Below are 17,341 nucleotides of genomic sequence, written 5' to 3'. Positions count from 1 at the left end.
GGGAAGGCAGGACGTGCGGGAAGCAGCCTGTAGGGCAGATTGGGTGGGGGAGGGGCACAGACTGCTGGCAGGGAAATCAGTTTAGAGATGACCATAAATAGCTCTGCTGTCACTACTTTCCCCACAAGCCTCTCCTCCTCCTATTTTCCAATTTCTAATAATGGCATTGCCATTCTTTCAGCCCTGGGCATGGAAGCCTGAGTCACTCTGATGCCTCTCCTTGTCATGCCCCATGACCAGCCAGCTGTAATTCCTGCTGATTCCTTCTCCTCCACACTGTTTCTGGTGTCCTCCCCTTTTGGGGGTCCTGCCTTACCCAGGCCTGCTCCCCTGCCTCCTAACATCCCCTCACCACTGTTGCCAGATGTTACTCCCTGCCTGTAAACACACCACAAAACTAATGCCCTGGAGTGTCAGCTGGATGAAATGCCAGTCCCTCCCTTTCCCAGCCTGCCTATCCAGCCTCCTCCCAAAATCTTAGATATCCTAGAAGAGCCAGCTTGGTGGATGCTCCTCCCCTAAGCTCTCCAGGGTCACCCCCATCAGAGGTGATTTTCTCTTTTCCAGATCCTCATGTGTCTCTACACTCCTGTTGGGACACTTTCCTCTTGTCCCTGGGTTTGTGGTGATTGCATATGTGTGTGTCTGGCTCCTAGAAGTATGGGGAACTGAATGATATGCATTTTTGTGCCTGCACATGGAACTTGAATGTGACCTAGACTTTGGTGGTGGGGGTGCAGGCTGCCTGGTTAGCTCAGTTGGTCAGAGCGTGGTCCTGATTACACCAAGTTCCAGGGTTTCATTTTGTTTTTTGTTCATTTCATTTTGGCGGCTGGCTCCAGCTGCCAAAATGAAATAAACAAAAAATAAATCGGGGATTGATTAAAAATGTGGAAGGGTGGGAGCTTCCAGTTCCACTGACCCCAAACTGGAGGACTTAATCTCCTTTCCTTTATTTATTTATTTATTATTTATTTATTTATTTATTTATTTTAAAATTTTTTTTAAAGATGACCGGTAAGGGGATCTTAACCCTTGACTTGGTGTTGTCAGCACCACGCTCAGCAAGTGAGCGAACCGGCCATCCGTATATGGGATCAGAACCCGGGGCCTTGGTGTTATCAGCACCGCACTCTCCCGAGTGAGCCACAGGCCGGCCCAATCTCCTTTCCTTTAAACATCATCTTTTTCTGCAACATCTTTCAGGGCCAGTAGTTAGCACCACGAGAAATTCCAAACAAGCACAATAAATAGGGGCTCTGGTCTCTTCTTCTTTCTTCTTAAGAGAATAATGTCTCTTTAGGTATGTGGGTTTGAACTGAAGTTCTGCTAATTCCCAGCTGTGTGACTTCCAGCAATTGTCCTAACCTTTCTGAGCCAAAGGAGCTAACACCAGTTGCCTCACCAAATGGGTACTGTATGAGGAGGGCTGGCATGGAGTTGGAGGCCTGGGATCCAGGCAGTTTTAAAAAGACTTTGCCTCAATTTTTCCCAGCTGCTGCTGCTGTGCTAGCAAAGGACACAAGTGTTTCCACGCTGATCCCTTAGCAGGCAAAGGCCGGACTCCGGAACACACTGTGGACTGCAGTACTGCCTCTCACCAGGCCTAAGACCCCAGTCCATTAGAGGAACAGGTGAGCCCTTGGGGGTGGGCAGCAATTTCCTTCCCACCATTTTTGAAGTGGCTGTGTGTAGTTGATATACCTAATCAAATCTGATTATTTGTACCAGAAGGATCCTCAAGGGTCCTTTCTCCCAATTTACAGGTGTGGATACTGAGGTTGAGATGCCTGATAAAACCAGGTTGGCATGAAAGCTTCCATGGTCTCTACCTGTGTTTTTTTTTTTTTTTTTTTTAAAAAAAGATGACCGGTAAGGGGATCTCAACCCTTGGCTTGGTGTTGTCAGCACCACGCTCAGCCAGTGAGCAAACCGGCCATCCCTATATAGGATCCGAACCCGTGGCCTTGGTGTTATCAGCACCGCACTCTACCGCGTGAGCCACGGGCCAGCCTTCTACCTGTGTTTTAAGCAAGTGAACTGGGAACAGAGTGAAAGGGATAAGAGGTAATTCTGGGACATTGTGGCTTCAGATTTGGAGGGCCCAAAAGCAGCCTCCCGTTGATCCCAGGGCCAAAGCAATAGCTCTGCCTGGCTCGGACTGGGTGAGGCAAGCTTTGGAGTCAGCAATGCAAGGTGGCCTTCCTGGCCCAGCTCCACCTGGCAATGTTGACTATGAGGCAGTGGAAGAGAGAGCTGGGAACACAGGACAGAAAGGTTGCCCCTATTTGGAGTGAATTGGTGTGACCCGGACAGGAGGGCGGGGGAGGTCAGATTTTTCGAAATAAAACCCGACCCTCAGCTGGTGTCTCATTTGAAGAAAATGGGTGAAGAAAGAGACTTTGGTTGTTTATGGCAGCACCAATAAGTACTGTCTTTTATACGCAAACAGTTCCATAAAAATGGAACTGTTTGCAGTGGTAGCTGGCTATGTGACCACCCAGGATGGTAGCTGCTAAGCTTCTTCACGTCCCGGCTGCATGACCAGACATCTGGAATGTGATAAACCTCGCTAGTGGCTGTCGGGCAGAGGATGCATCCCATGCCTTTTACAGACATAATTTCACCCACGTCTCTTGGCAGCCCTGTTATTGTTATGATTCCCATTTGGCACAGGAGAAAACAGACTTCAGCTATACTAAGAGGCTTCGTGGACTAGCAGCTTGACCTAGTGAGAAGCAGAAGAGGGATTTCAACTCTCGACTCCGGCGAACCTGAGACTCAAGGCGCCCGTGGTCTTTGCTCAAGAACGCAGAATCCGCGCTTGGTTGATGAGCCTTGGATTCAGCCGGCAAACGCGAAGGACTCAGGGGTTGGCTCAGATTTGTCTTTGGGTTTAAGTTAAAGTGCCAGCAACTGACATCCTGGTTTAAACGGGGCATCCTGTAGAGGTTTAGCCTTCCAAGTGGCTCGTCTAATCTTCCAGCTCCAGCCCCACTCGCGGGACTCGGAGCTCTCACCTCTCCCGCCGAGCTGGGTTCGCAGCGGCGCGCACGGAAGCCCGGGGTGGGCGCTGCGGCTGGGTCCCGGCTCTGGCAAGGCCCAGAGAGAGGTCGGGCCGGCCTTGGCCCCGCCCCCTCCCCGGCTGGGCCCAATGGGCGGCGGGCCCTGGCAGCCCCGCCCCGGTGGTGCCCGGGCGGCCCGCGCTAGGCAGGCCCCGCGGGAGCCCGCGGCAGGCGGCCGGAGTAGCGGCGTGCGCTCGGATCTCGCCCTTCCCGCTCGTTAGCGCGCCTGCTCGGGATGGCCGGCTACTTGCGGGTCCTACGCTCGCTCTGCAGAGCCTCCGGCTCCGGGCCGGCCTGGGCGCCGGCGGCGCTGACAACCCCCACCTCGCAAGAGCAGCCGCGGCGCCACTGTGAGTGCCGCGGGGAGGGTCCGGGAGGGCGCGTGCCTGGCGCCGCGACGTGGCAAGTTCCCTCGCAGGGGCCATGGAGCGCGACCCGCGACCCCCGCAGGACGGGGACTGCGGGGTCGGGCACACAAAGGACCGGGGGGCGGCCTGGCTTCGCGCTCCACCGCCCGAGCGTTTCCGGGCCTCTCCAGGCGCAGGGGTGGGGATCTGAAGGACAGTGGCAACTCGTGTCCCGGGCGATTGCCGGCCTTGAGCTGGCAGGGGCTCGGGGCTGCTTCGCGCCCCCAGGTATTTCGGGAGGGGGTTCTGGGGGTGTCCTGCCTACCCTGCGCCCCTGCAGGGAGACAAGCAACCGAGGGGGGCTGGAGCAGCCCGCTCGCTCCCTAGCGACAGGCAGGGTCGCGGCAAGGCCCCTGCTCAGACAAAGGCGGGGAGGGGGAGGCATCCACTTCCCTTCCTTTCAGCCAGGCGCGCTCTAGTTCCTCCTAGCTATCAGGCCTACGTCAGCTATTTTTGGAGCCTTTTACGCGACAGCTGGAGGAGCGTCCTTTTAATTTTCCTTTTTTGTTTGCCTCCTCCCCCCCCCCCCCGCACCCCACCGTCTTCGTCGCTGCACTTGAGGCTCCATCCTGGGCGTCTCCTTGGCGTGACCTGCCTTTTCTTGCCAGCTGGCCCATGCCCTGCTCGTTGGCCCTGCCTGGGTTACCCGGGGAGACCTGGCAGCCCGCGCAAAAGGTCACTTTCCCGAATCGTTTCCACAGCTTCTGGGGTATCCTTAGCTCCCTAGCTCCCTGCTTAGAAGAGAAAACAGTAGTCGGGTCATAATAAGCAGGATTTAGCCTGAGCCTCCGTTACCAACACAAGCTACCCTGACTGGCATGTGGACATCGGCTTGCCCCTCACCCTGGCTACCTAAAGCCAGTTACAAAAGATGAGGAACAATATAGGTCCCTTGGCGCTGTCTGATGCCTGTTGCCATGGAAACCCCTATCCTGACCTGGCCAGGAGCCCCTTGGAATGAGCCAGGAGACTGAGGAAGGGGGGCAGGCGGCGGAGGAGGCTGCCCACTGACCTGGCCTGACCAGAGTGACTAATCTTTAACTGAGGTGTGGGAGCAGCTGACCAGAGTTGGGATGGGGGGGGGGCTTGAGCCCCAGCCCCACCTCTCCTGCCAAAGAGAAAGGGACGTTTCTGCTTTTGTACTTCTGGGATTTGCCTCCAAGGGGTCAGCCCTGCAACTTCAAGGTTCCAAATGCCCTAGGCCCCATAGATTCCCATATGGCATCACCTTCAGCAAAATACAGTAGAAGCTAGACACATCCTGCAATCCTCCCTTTTTTCCTGCACTGATAATGACAAAAGAACCAAAACAAAAAACTGAAAAGCACACAAACAAGAAAACAAGTCCCTTTTGGGGCCTGAATTTGTATACACACAAATTGAAGCAGTCAGTTGCAGGTCTTTCCAGAAGTCCCCAAGTGGGTTGGTTATTAATGGGGAAAATGCTTGGTGTTTGAGTTGGACATGAGACTATACAGTTGAGACCTCTGCCAGCTTGTTACCTGGCAACACTGCTGGAGACAGAATACTTGGCATTCCTGGTGATGACGAAGAAGGAATATTTTTTGGCTGCCCGGTAATTCCAGTATGTCCCTTTCTAACTTTGCAACTGCATAGGCCTCCAGCGACTGTTGGTGGTGATTCTGATAAGTTTGAGCTTAGGGACATGAAGGCAGGCTCTGTGGACTGCTCAGTGGAAGAATTACTTATCTCGCCTTCCTTTACTCCTAACCTAGAAACTCCTTAATTTTCTTTTGCCCCTTAACTTTTCAGATTTTGGTGGCTTGCCTGCACTCTTAAATTCCAGGGCAAATTATTTCATGACTGTTCGGTTTTGCAGACCCACGAGTAGAGTTCTTATCTGTTCTCTGCTGAGCCTTGTTTCAACCCAGCTGCCCCCACCCCTAGCTGTCTCCCCACCCCCTGACCTGTTTTGGTGTGGTTGTGTTTAGGCTTAGTGGGTATTGAGGAAAAACCTTTCTGGAAAGCCAAGGGCCTGCCCCCAAATCTTCTGTGTGAGGTTGAGGCTTCCTGGGCTGATTCCATTCAGGATTCCATTCAGGGTATGAGGTGCTGGAAACTGATCTCTGATTACTGGAAGCTAGAGTCTGTGGCCTTCCCTATAAAGGGTTTAGACTCTGTAAACCCATGTTAAAAATGCCAGCAGATTGCAATTTTCAGTTTGGGTTGTGAGCTTCTCCATGGCAGGGAGCCTGTTGGCTCTCAGAGGGGCCACTCGTGTAGATCTGGTGCAATCTGCTGGTGAGAACTCACTGGACTGTGTGTGGCAATGTCCCATTAGGGTGGAGGGAGCACATTTATAGAAACAGGAGGTGAGGGCAGGGCAGCCGTGACCACAGACCAGGTCGACCTTAACTTGACCTTCATTTGTGGCTTTAACAAATATTGTGCTGTTGCTATGTGCCAGATACTGTGCAAGGTGCTGGGGATAGAGCTGGGAATTAAGACTGGCAAAGATTCCTGCACTTACGGAGCTTAAATCCTAATGTGGGAGAAGACAGACAGTAAGCAAGACAAGTTGACTAGTGTGGTATGTGGTCGCAAGAGCTAAGCAGAAGAAATAAGCAAGGAAAGTGTGTGCGTGACAGTTTGGACAGGACATCCAGAAAAGACCTCACTGAGTGAAGCGCTGAGGAGGGAGGAAGCAGGCCTTGTCGGTATCAGGGACCTGCAGGTGCCAAGGCCATTATGGAGGGGCAGAACGGACAGTGCTAAAGCTGGCTCAGCTTGCATCGTGCTGGGAGACAGGAGATGAGGTCTGGCAGTGGGGGCCATGATGGCTTGGTCCTGAATGGTGGCGCTGGGGGTGGCGAGAAGTGGTTGGATTTTGGATGTATTTTGAAGGAAGAGCCAATAGGATTTTTTGATGTTTGGTTGTGGGTGTGAGACAAAGGAGGAGTGAAGGAGGATACCAAGGAAAATATAGAGTCTTCCAGAATTGCTGCCCTACCTTTCTGAGCCCCTGGTATCTGGGGGCTTCCTCCCACTGTCTGATCCTTCATTGGGACGTAGCAGCCTGTCTGCTGAGAGCAGCATGGGTAGGAATGTGGTGAGAGTGGTTATGCTTGAGGCCTGGGGCCGGTGTCTGGGGAGGGACCTCTATCCTCCAGTTGGGAGCAGCAAGCAGATCTTGAAACCAGGGACAGGTTTTGAAATCCTTACTCAGTGCTGGGTGCTAGGAGTCCCAAACAGGGGGAGGAGAACCAGCCTAATGGGCCTCTTGTGACTGGTGTAATTCCATTCTACATTCTTGCCAAGAGGACAGTGTTTGTGCAATGCATCATCTGAGAAGTCGTGGTGGCTGTCACTCTGGAGCTTTTCAGGGAGGTCTAGCTGCTGCTCCTTGTGTTTCAGGTCACTTGTCTCCACTTGTCTCCCTTGATGGGGCAGATGATGGTGGTATCTCTGCCATATAGGCTGAGCAACAGGCAGGGGTCTCAGACTCCAATGCCCTGGGGCACCCTGGAGGGCACGTGGCATGCCTGGAATGAAGGGAGAAGCTGCCTGGCTCATCCACGCCCCGAGTGAGTGCCTGCTCACGTGGCGGGAGCAACTCATTCTTCAAGAGAGGCTGCGTGTCTAGATTTGTATTAGAATCTCCTGATTTTTTTTTTTTGACCGATTTAAATTATTATTATTATTATTTTATTTTGGTAAAATACAACATAAAACTTACTACCTTAACCACTTGTAAGTGTACAGTTCAGTAGTGGTAAGTCCATTCACAGTGTGCGACCATCACCACCCTCCATCTCCAGAACTTTTTCATCTTGCAAAACTGAAACTCTACCCATTCGACACTAGCTCCCCATGCATTTCCCCTCCCCCTAGTCCCTGGGAGCCACCATTCTACTTTCTGTTTCTATGAATTTGATTATTTTAGGTTTCTCATGTAAGTAGAATCATACAATCTTTGTTCTATTTCACTTAACATAATTCCTCAAGGTTCATCCATGTGGTAACATGTGTCAGAATTTCCTTCCTTTTATAATATTCCATTGTATGTATATAGCACCTTATGTTTGTCCATCCATCTATGGAAGGACACAGGTTGCTTCCACCTTTTGGCTACTGTGAACAGTGCTGCTATGAACATGGGTGTATAAATACCTCTTCGAGTCCCTGCTTTCAAGTCTCTTGGCTCTAGTGGGATTGCTAGGTCATATGGTAATTCTATTTTTTTTTTTTTTTAGGAATCTACATATTGTTTGCCACACAGAATTTTACATTCCCACCAACAGTGCATAAGGGTTCCAGTTTCCCCACATTCTTCCCAGCATTTGCTATTTTCTGTTTTTGTTTTTGATCGTTGTTAACCTAATGGGAGTGAGTGATGGCTGGCTGGCCCCCAAGATCGAACCCTGGACCTTGGTGTTATCAGCACCTCATTGTGGTTTTGATGTGCATTTCCCTAATGTGATGATGCTGAGCATCTTTTCATGTGTTTGTTGGCCATTTATATATCATCTCTGGAGAAATGTCTATTCAAGTCTTTTGCCCATTTATTAATTAGGCTATTTGTTTTATTGTTGAAATCTCCTGATTTTTAAATCTTGGTCTCCAATTAATATTTTAAAAAAACACTACCTCGGCCAAACGGAACAAGTGTCTGCTGGCTTTGGCTCACATCACTCACTGTCCACAGCTCCTCTGGAAATTTGTTTTCAGAGAGGCCTCAGCACTCCTGACTGTGGCAAAAGCACTGCTCGGGCTCTTTACCTTACCTGTAGGTTCTCCCTTCCACACCTACTGCCCTGTTGTGTTTAGGCATTTCAGTGTCCCAGTGGAAAGAGGAGCTTAGCACCTGGCTGTGTGGAGTAAGTAAGTAGGCCCTGTGTTCTCTGAGGATTCCACACCTGTGTGCACACCAGGGCTGTGATCTTGACCTTGAACACCCCTGTGGAGGAGGTGTGGCTTCCACAGCCTACAGACTGCTGTGCCTGGCTGAAGCCCAAAACAGTGGAGACCAGGCTGAGGCTGAAACCTTTAGAATTGGCCTCCAAATGAGTCTCTCCTTAGGGGTCCTGATTATGATAGGTTCAGTTTTTAAAAAAATTTGATTGGCTATCCTCAAATGAACTCATAGGAGATACTCCTAAAAAACTAAGCTAGCTCTGCAGCAGCTCAGCAGATTTTCTGCAGGTCCTAAAGCCCTTTCCACTCAAGCTTCAGACCAGAGAAAGTGAAGGAATTTTGTAGGTTGGGTCGAAAATCTCCATGGTATCTTGGGAAGGGCAGTCGAGCCCGCAGGGTCCACCTTTCCTTCTCTAGAGAATGAAACGTTGAAGTCTGTTTGCTTTCTGTTTCTCTGCATCTAGCCCACAAGGACTTCCAGAGGCTGCACTTGAACCTGGGACCTAGGTTTTATCTTGTCTCTGACACAAAACCACTCCCTAGGTCTCCTTTTTCTCCCTAAGTAACCTCTAAGATTCTGTTAACGTTTAAAAAGAATAAAAGTGGTTCAGGGATGACATCATGAGTTGTGACTGGTGCATGTTTTAGGACAATGATATGTTTAAGATCTGATAGGCTTTGATCACTTTTGTTTTAAATGTGCCTAGGTGGCTGTACCTTTTTAGTTTCTAGGCCTGCTTTCCTAGGCTTCTGTTCCTTGCTGTCAACCCAGCAGTTGTTACTTGTTACGACTCAAGTGGACATCTTCCCTTCATCTGCTTTGCTGTGTCTAATCTATAGTGAGATCGGAAGACACGTCCCTACATCTGTAAGGACTGCGTGTAACATAAGAGTAAATGGGCACTAAGTGAGGCTGAGGAGTGCTCCTTTGGGAAAAGGGCACAGTTCTCAGCTGTCCTATTCCTAGCTGGGTTCCAGCAGTGGGTGAGATTTCGTGGTGACTGAGGTTTTATATAGATCTTGTTGCCCTACTCTGCAGTTGCTGCTTCTTGCCAGGCTGTGGGCAGAGCAACATGCTGGCAACTAGGCGACCCAGTCTGCTGAAGGCTGAGGTTTAATAAAGCCTCATCCAGGGCAGCCTGCACTAGTTCATTAAGCCATTTCCTTGAGTTTTCTTTGGAATTCACTTCCCAGGCTATTGGTTTTTCTTACGAGTCAGACTTTCCTTGAAGAGCTTCCCCTGCTCCTGATTCCCCCTCCACTTGTTCCAGACCCCTGACCAACCACTTCTTGAGTCCTTTGATGCTTCTCTGGCAGGACTGGCCATCCTGAGCCAGCTTGGATCAAGGATTCTGAGTTCCATTTGCAGGTGCCATAAGCCCATCCTTCCCACTGAATAAGGTCTGGGTCCTCCTGGCTCTGCTATTTTCAAGCTCTGTCACCTTGGGCAGTAAGCTGGTAACCTCTCTGAGCCTCAGTTTCCCCACACTGAAAATGGAGATCATGATACCTCCTTCCGGATTGATTTGGGGATTAAATGGAAATCACATATGTAAAGAATTTGTGCACTGTCAGGCATATAGTAGGCACTCAGTATGTATCTTTACCATTTTTCTTCTCACTTCAAGTTATTCATGGGCTCTCAGGTTGCAAGCAACAGACAAAGTTAGTGACTGGCTAACTTTGAGAGGATTTTATTGGAGGGACACAAGGTAGCTCATAGAATTGTAGGGGAAACTGTAAAGAACTGAGCCTTGTACAAGAGGGTCACCCTGAGGAGTCCCTGAACAACCTCTCCCTGATTTGATGCTGGACAAAGCAGCCCCATCTGGCTGTTATTCTCTATGTTGGTCTCCTCTGTCTTCAAATTCCAGGGAGAGAGAGTGAGACTGGCCAGGCTGGCCCCCATCCCATTGACCAGAGGTGGGCTGGACATCTTTCTAGCTAGTCCTACCTGGCTAACTCAATGGGGAATCCACGTCCCCCAAGCAGTCAGAGAGCTGCTTCTGCAGAAGGGGCACTGGACGCTGGGCAGCTGGAGCCCTGGCTGTCTACTGCTTCTTCCTTGGTGAAGGGCGAGTCTGGCCGGGAGAGGAGGGGCTTCCCAACAACCTCCCCTACAGCATGATGCACCGTGTGTGCCCAATTCTAGATGCTGACAAGAGGATCAAGGTGGCAAAGCCAGTGGTGGAGATGGACGGTGACGAGATGACCCGCATTATCTGGCAGTTCATCAAGGAGAAGGTAGTGCCCCCACCCCAAAGTGGGCAACTCTCCAGGTGGTTGGCACACGGTTCAGTCTCACAGGTCTTCCGGGCTCGCTTGCAGGTCCCCAGGATTCATCTGTCACCCGGATGGGTAGCAGCAGTCCTGTTTCTCTCCTTCAGTCCACCCCTCCTTCATATCTGGACTACTAATGGTTCTTGTGATGTCAGGCAGGGGCCTGTCCTGAGTAGTCTGTGTCTCATGCTGGTGGCAAAGTCTGCACCTTTTACAAAATTTGAGCAGCTTCAAGGCTAATGCTGAATCATCTCCGTCTCGATCCCCTATGCTCTGCTGCACTTCTCTGAGAAGGAGTGAAAGGTGATAGGGCTGGAGTCAGGGCAGTGACCCAGCTGCAGCTGTGGCAAGCCACCAATGCATCAGGTCCCAGGGTGACTGTTTGGGTTCTCCAAAGTTGCCATGGTCTGGGTATGCCCAGGAGTGCATGTTGACCATGTGAAGTCCCCTACATTGTGTGCATGTCCATGGGAGAAAGGTTGAGAACTGCCATTTCCAATTGTAATGGTCTCAAAGAACTTGGGGGAAAGGGGGAACTATTGTATAGAGAAATCTAGGTGCACCTGGGGCTGGGATTTGGCTGAATTGGTGGGCCATGGTTGGGGGCAGATGCTGCATGGTCTGCCAGCCTTTCTTTGGAGCCCCAGCCCCCTATCAGCTCTGGCTGGGCCCACTGAGGAATGGCTGACCCCAGCCCTCTGTTTGCCCCCTCTACTGGCCTTCCCTTGCCACTGCCCTGATTGGGTGTCCCCTGCCACAGCCCACAGACTTGTCCTCCTTCCCCTTGGTGTCTTGCCCCTGAGTCACCATTATCTGGGCTGATGCCTTGCTCTGGCCCTCTGTCCCTAGCTCATCCTGCCCCACGTGGACATCCAGCTGAAGTATTTTGACCTCGGGCTCCCAAATCGTGACCAGACCAATGACCAGGTCACTATCGACTCTGCATTGGCCACCCAGAAGTACAATGTGGCTGTCAAGTGTGCCACCATCACCCCTGATGAGGCCCGTGTGGAAGGTGTGAGGGCGTGGAGGTGGGTGGGCTGGGAAGGGTCCTGGGCTCGACCCCCCAGCCTCTCCAGGATTGGATTAAGGGCGGTTGGCCCTGTCACTCATCTTGGAACTGGGAGGTTTGGAGCCTCTGGAGCTGGGGCTTTCCTGAGGCCAACTTCATTTGGGGTTGAAGGTGGAGTGGTGGGGACTAAGAGGTGACCCCAGTCTCCCTGTGAGTGCTTGGTAGACAGTTGGGCCTTAGAGGTCACTGTAGATGAGGTTGAGGGAGGTGTGGGGAAGCGGTTGGCCTCAGGTTCCACAGTTAGGGTGCAGTAGAGCTGAGACCAGAATCCACGTCTCCTAGTTCCCAGGCCAGTGGTGTTTCTGCTTTGCTGCGTGGCTCTGACCACTGGTAGTGCTATCAGTAACAGGGATGAGGAGGAGGAAGCTGACACAGTAATGATGGCTTCTTTGGGCAGCCCATCCCTCTGTCCTCCTGGACTCTTGCAGGAAGATTTACAGGGAAACTCTGTAGAGAAGTGCTGTGTGTCAGGCCTATGTCCTTTGGAGTCTCAGAGGCCTCTGGGGAACATTGCTAGTGCCCTGCTGTCACTGTCTTTGCCTGGTGGTCGTGCAGAGATCTCTGAGAGATGCCGCCACCAGGCCTGGTCTGGCTGCTGGTCCTTGGTTCTATGGGCTGCTCTGAAGAGTTCTCTAAAATGGCAGCAGTGTGTGGATAAAGGTTTCAGGTTTGAATGATTTAGGAGTTTTCCAAGTTCTCTCTCCCCATTTCCTGTGGTATGAGAGAGCTAGTAGGAAGCATTCACGATACATTTGCAAACTCTCCAGGCCTCCTACTGTCCTTCACTGGTTTTCTTCCATTTCTCCTGGTCCCAGGGATTTTTGTATCCCCACGTTATGGACAAGAAAGTGGAGGGTCCCAGTCTTAGGAGCTTGGGGAGCATCAGGGCTAGAACCAGTGCATCTGGAGTGAGGCAGCGTGCTGTCAGGTTTGTCAGAGGAGCCTTTCCCTCAGAATGAGCTACTCCATGAATGACATGGGAGCAGTAAGGGTGGACAGAGCACTTTCCATACCCAGGCACTGTTCTAGGCCCTTCACACGTGAGCTCATGTGATCCTCACAACAACCCAGTAGACTAGGTATTTTATCAATAAGTTCATTTTACAGCTCAGATTAAGACATTTGCATAAGCTTCACAGTTAGAATTGGCAGGTTCCATAGCCCACGTAGTTACATTCTAGACTTGACTGTCTCTCCCAGGATGATTTTTAGGTCCCCTGTCTAACTGTCGTTGCTTAGGGTTCACTTTCTGGTTGGAAGATAGGTGCTGCAGTAGGTCCACTTCTTTCTGTCCTTACAGAGTTCAAGCTGAAGAAAATGTGGAAAAGTCCCAACGGAACCATCCGGAACATCCTTGGGGGGACTGTCTTCCGGGAGCCCATTATCTGCAAAAACATCCCACGCCTCGTCCCCGGCTGGACCAAGCCCATCACCATCGGCAGGCATGCCCATGGCGACCAGGTAGGCCGGGGTGGGAGACAGGGTCCCTTGACCTGGGCTCCCCAACTGGAGCCTTTGGCTTGAGCCATCCTCTCTTCTCTGCAGTACAAGGCCACAGATTTCGTGGTGGACCGGGCTGGCACGTTTAAGATGGTCTTCACCCCGAAGGACGGCAGCAGTGCCAAGGAGTGGGAGGTGTACAACTTCCCCATGGGCGGTGTGGGCATGGGCATGTACAACACGGATGAGGTGAGGCCTGGCTCCCTGCTTCCCCGTCTGTCTCTTCGTCTCTGTCTCTTGGCTCTTTTTATTTTTCTGTGTTGGCCTCATTCTCAGGCCATGAAGAGGCAGAAGTGGGCACTGGTAGCTACAGACCTATGCCCTGCCTGCTTAGCTACCCATGAGAAAAGAGCGCCTCTTTGCCCATATTCTAGCAGAAGGGCTAGGCTCGGGTCACAGACCATCTCTGAACCAATCACTGTGGTCTGGGGAGAAAGGGCTCTGGCTGGATAAACCAGTCAACACAAGCAGTGGGTGGGTGGTCTGGGGGAATTAGCCTTCCCCAGCCATATGCTTTGAGAATTGGGGAGGGGGAGGTAGCTTTCCCAAGCAAATTTGGGGGGCTGCTTGCTCTCAGAAGGTTGGAGGGTGACGCTGGGCCAGCAGAAATAATAGATGCTTACTCCATGGTGGCCTGTGTTAAGTAGTTGTGTGGAGGGTGGGGATGCTGTTCCTGGAGGTCTGGGCCTTGCCCTGGGAAACTGGGGAAAGCTGGCAGTCCCCAGGCTGGGGGACCATGCCAGGGTCCTCTCTTTCTCCCCCTGCAGTCTATCTCGGGTTTTGCGCACAGCTGCTTCCAGTATGCCATCCAGAAGAAGTGGCCGCTGTACATGAGCACTAAGAACACCATTCTGAAAGCCTATGATGGGCGTTTCAAGGACATCTTCCAGGAGATCTTTGACAAGTAACAGCCTCTTCCTTTGCTGCTTTCCAAGGACTCTGCAGCCTTTCTTTTCTCCCCGCTGATGCTGTCCCCATCCTACTGGGGGAGGTCGCCATCCCAGTGCATTTGGCTCAGTTCTGAGGCTCAGGGAGGGGTCCCCAACCTGTCAGCCTCCTGCCCGCTCCCCACAACAGGCCCTTTTACTCCCAGGCACTATAAGACTGACTTCGACAAGAATAAGATCTGGTATGAGCACCGGCTTATTGATGACATGGTGGCTCAGGTCCTGAAGTCTTCGGGAGGCTTTGTGTGGGCCTGCAAGAACTACGATGGAGATGTGCAGTCAGACATCCTGGCCCAGGGTATGCTGGGAGGACCCTGCTCTGTGGGGATGGATTGTTGGTCTTCTCTGGCTGGGGGGATTTCAGACCCTTTTGGTAGAAGACTTCCCCTAGTAAAGCTCCAGAACTCATTGCAGGGTCCCCTGTGGACAGCAGGGGGCAGAAGCTCCCTGGCATCTGAGTGAGGGACGACCACAAACAAGGTTTGGACTGGTGTATTACTAGGTTGCCCTTATAGAGAAAGGAGTGCACAGGAATTCAGGTCCTAAAGGGCTAGGTTGTCAGCCCTGAGGGTCTTGTCTGTGCCAGAGCCAAGTGACTGTCTGGCTCCAGTAGGAAAATGGGATCAAGAAGGACTGGAATGTTCTTTAAATTACAGGAAATGCTTTTTGCACAGTAAATCTAATAGATGTAGGAGAATATCATGGAAGATGGCAAACCCCAAGCCCTAGGGTGTCCTGGAAGACACATGGATTGCAGCAGAAAGCATGGATGAGGCCACTAGAGAACAGCAAGAAAGAGCCCAGTGTTGTTGGGAACGAGCTAGACAGGTGGGAGCAGGCACCTCGCAAGGCATAGTGGGAAAGAAATGCAAGGTTGTGTGAGGTGGGCTGAGTACAGCCCCTGCTGAGGAGAGAAGGGAAGCCCACAACAGGCTGCAGTGCAAAGGTGGAGGGTCTTGTTGCTTTATACACACGCTTAGCTTTACTTGAAAAGTTCAGTGGTGAGACTTTTGCCAGAACAATTCCCATCTAGCATGCAGGGATGAAAAGCCATAGCAGATGAGAGAAAGGCATGACAGTTAACATTAATTATACAAGGAACTGGTGGGTGGGAAGGTCCAGGTAAAAATGGAGGAGGGATTCCCCACAGCAGAAATTCTCAAATTATTTTCCTATAAAAGTTGCCCACTTTTTCTTCCTTGGGGCTTCACAATCCTTATTTTGGTGCCATGGGCGTGCTTTTGAAGCCTCAGAGTCCTTGACAACAGAAAGTGTCACTTGAGCTGACATCTGGGTTTGGGAAAATATGGAAATAAATCACAAAGCTTGAAAGTGGCCTAAATGAGCAGCAGAAAAAGTGATTGTTGCAGAATAGCTGGCAGCAGCTTTATTTTTTCTGCTCGAATGAGCCTCTTGGTCATGGGCCAGGCTGGGTGGGCCACCTCTGGGAGGCTGCAGAACTTGGTGAGGTCTTGGGCCCTGGGGGCCCTATACTCTGGAGCACCTGGAGGTGGGGACACAGATGTACGTTAATGGGTTGATGATAGCCACACTTGAGTGCCCCCTTGCCCTGTGCTGGGTCCTGGAGATCCATGACAAGGGTGGACGAGCCCCACAACCAGTCCCTGTCCTCCCAGTTACAGTTGGGGGAGGTTGAGGCAGCTATGACAGCAGGTGAGGAGGACAGGGTGGGCTGCACCCTGGGTGGTCTGAGCAGAGGCGCCAGCACTGAGGGAAGAGTCTTTCCGCCCCTCAGGCTTTGGCTCCCTCGGCCTGATGACGTCTGTGCTTGTCTGTCCGGATGGGAAGACCATTGAGGCTGAGGCTGCTCATGGGACAGTCACCCGCCACTATCGGGAGCATCAGAAGGTAAGTGTGGGGCATGTGGCCACAGGACGCCTAGGGACCCAAGGCCCACTTGCCCCAAGGGCTAGGAGGACAAGCATGTCCTATCAGTCTGGGGTGGGCAGCTGCATCTGGGAGGGCTCCTCTCTAGCCAGCTTGGTTTTTGATCCCTCTGTGACCTCTGCCCCAGGGCCGGCCTACTAGTACCAACCCCATTGCCAGCATCTTTGCTTGGACACGTGGCCTAGAGCACCGGGGGAAGCTGGATGGGAACCAGGACCTCATCAGGTGAGCGCAGAGGCAGAGTTCTGAGCTGGCCCAGGGCGGGCTCTGGGTCCTGGACCTGAATAGCTGAGGTCTCGTTCTGCCCCTCCCCTACAGGTTTGCCCAGACTCTGGAAAAGGTGTGTGTCGAGACAGTAGAGAGCGGAGCCATGACCAAGGACCTCGCGGGCTGCATCCACGGCCTAAGCAAGTGCGTGGCTGGGGTAGAGGGCAGGGCTGGCCTTTTGGCACCTTGGGGCTGGGTGAGGAAGGAGACCACTCTTAGAGTCCCTGTCATGAGTCTGCTTAGCTGCCAGGGGCCTGGGGCAGGATTACAACCTTCAGGGATGGCTAGGCCAAGCCTCCCCAGACTCTCTATCCAGGCCCAGTGAGTTGGTCCCCACCCTGACATTGGCAGCTCAGAGCTGCTTCTATCCCCTCCTGCACCCATCTCCCAGCTTCTCCTAGGAGAGCTAGTTCCTTCTTGTCTAGTCACCTGGAAAAGATAAGACAGAGCCTACCAGGTTCTTGCTGCATTGGCTGTGGTTCTTTGGCAGTTGGCTATGGGCAACCTTCGGCCTGTAGCCTGGGCGCCATGAGCAGGCTGTTCCGATGCTCAAGCGCGGGCTGTGCCCTGGAAGGGGGACCGGCTGATGGCCTTGTGTGGCCTGGAGCCGTGCCAGCCAGTGTGAATGGTGTTCTCTCGGCAGCGTGAAGCTGAATGAGCACTTCCTGAACACCACGGACTTCCTGGACACCATCAAGAGCAACCTGGACAGAGCGCTGGGCAAGCAGTAGGAGAGACGCGCCGCCCCAGCAGCTGTGGACGGGCCAGAACCGGCGGCAGCAGGTCCTCCCGACACGCAGTGGAGGGTGAGCCTCACAGCCCCCCTCTGGAGGCCTTTCTAGGGGACTTTTTTTTATAAGCGAGATGTTTTTAAAAGTATATGTGTGTTCCCCTCATGGTGACGTGGGGCAGGAACAGTGTGTCTTACCTCAGCCAGTCAGTATGTTCTGCATACTGTAATTTATATTGCCCTTGGAACACATGGTGCCATATTTAGCTACTAAAAAGCTCTTCACAAAA

At 52.2% G+C, this 17,341-nt stretch overlaps 1 protein-coding gene across 1 annotated transcript; it reads left to right on the top strand.

Moving 5' to 3' along the window:
- The first annotated feature begins 3,183 nt into the window (after positions 1 to 3,183).
- On the top strand, positions 3,184 to 17,341 carry IDH2 (isocitrate dehydrogenase (NADP(+)) 2). Its single transcript, XM_063089321.1, has 11 exons — positions 3,184 to 3,415; positions 10,500 to 10,591; positions 11,477 to 11,642; positions 13,000 to 13,160; positions 13,245 to 13,388; positions 13,967 to 14,103; positions 14,293 to 14,444; positions 15,903 to 16,015; positions 16,182 to 16,279; positions 16,373 to 16,465; positions 16,965 to 17,341. The coding sequence occupies exons 1-11, from the start codon at positions 3,301 to 3,303 to the stop codon at positions 17,050 to 17,052; spliced, it is 1,359 nt and encodes a 452-aa protein (XP_062945391.1). The 5' UTR covers positions 3,184 to 3,300; the 3' UTR covers positions 17,053 to 17,341.

This window comes from Cynocephalus volans, chromosome 3, assembly GCF_027409185.1.
Source record: "Cynocephalus volans isolate mCynVol1 chromosome 3, mCynVol1.pri, whole genome shotgun sequence".
NCBI lineage: Eukaryota > Metazoa > Chordata > Mammalia > Dermoptera > Cynocephalidae > Cynocephalus > Cynocephalus volans.
Note: the sequence above shows the minus strand (reverse complement) of the source record. Positions and strands in the feature narration are given on the sequence as shown.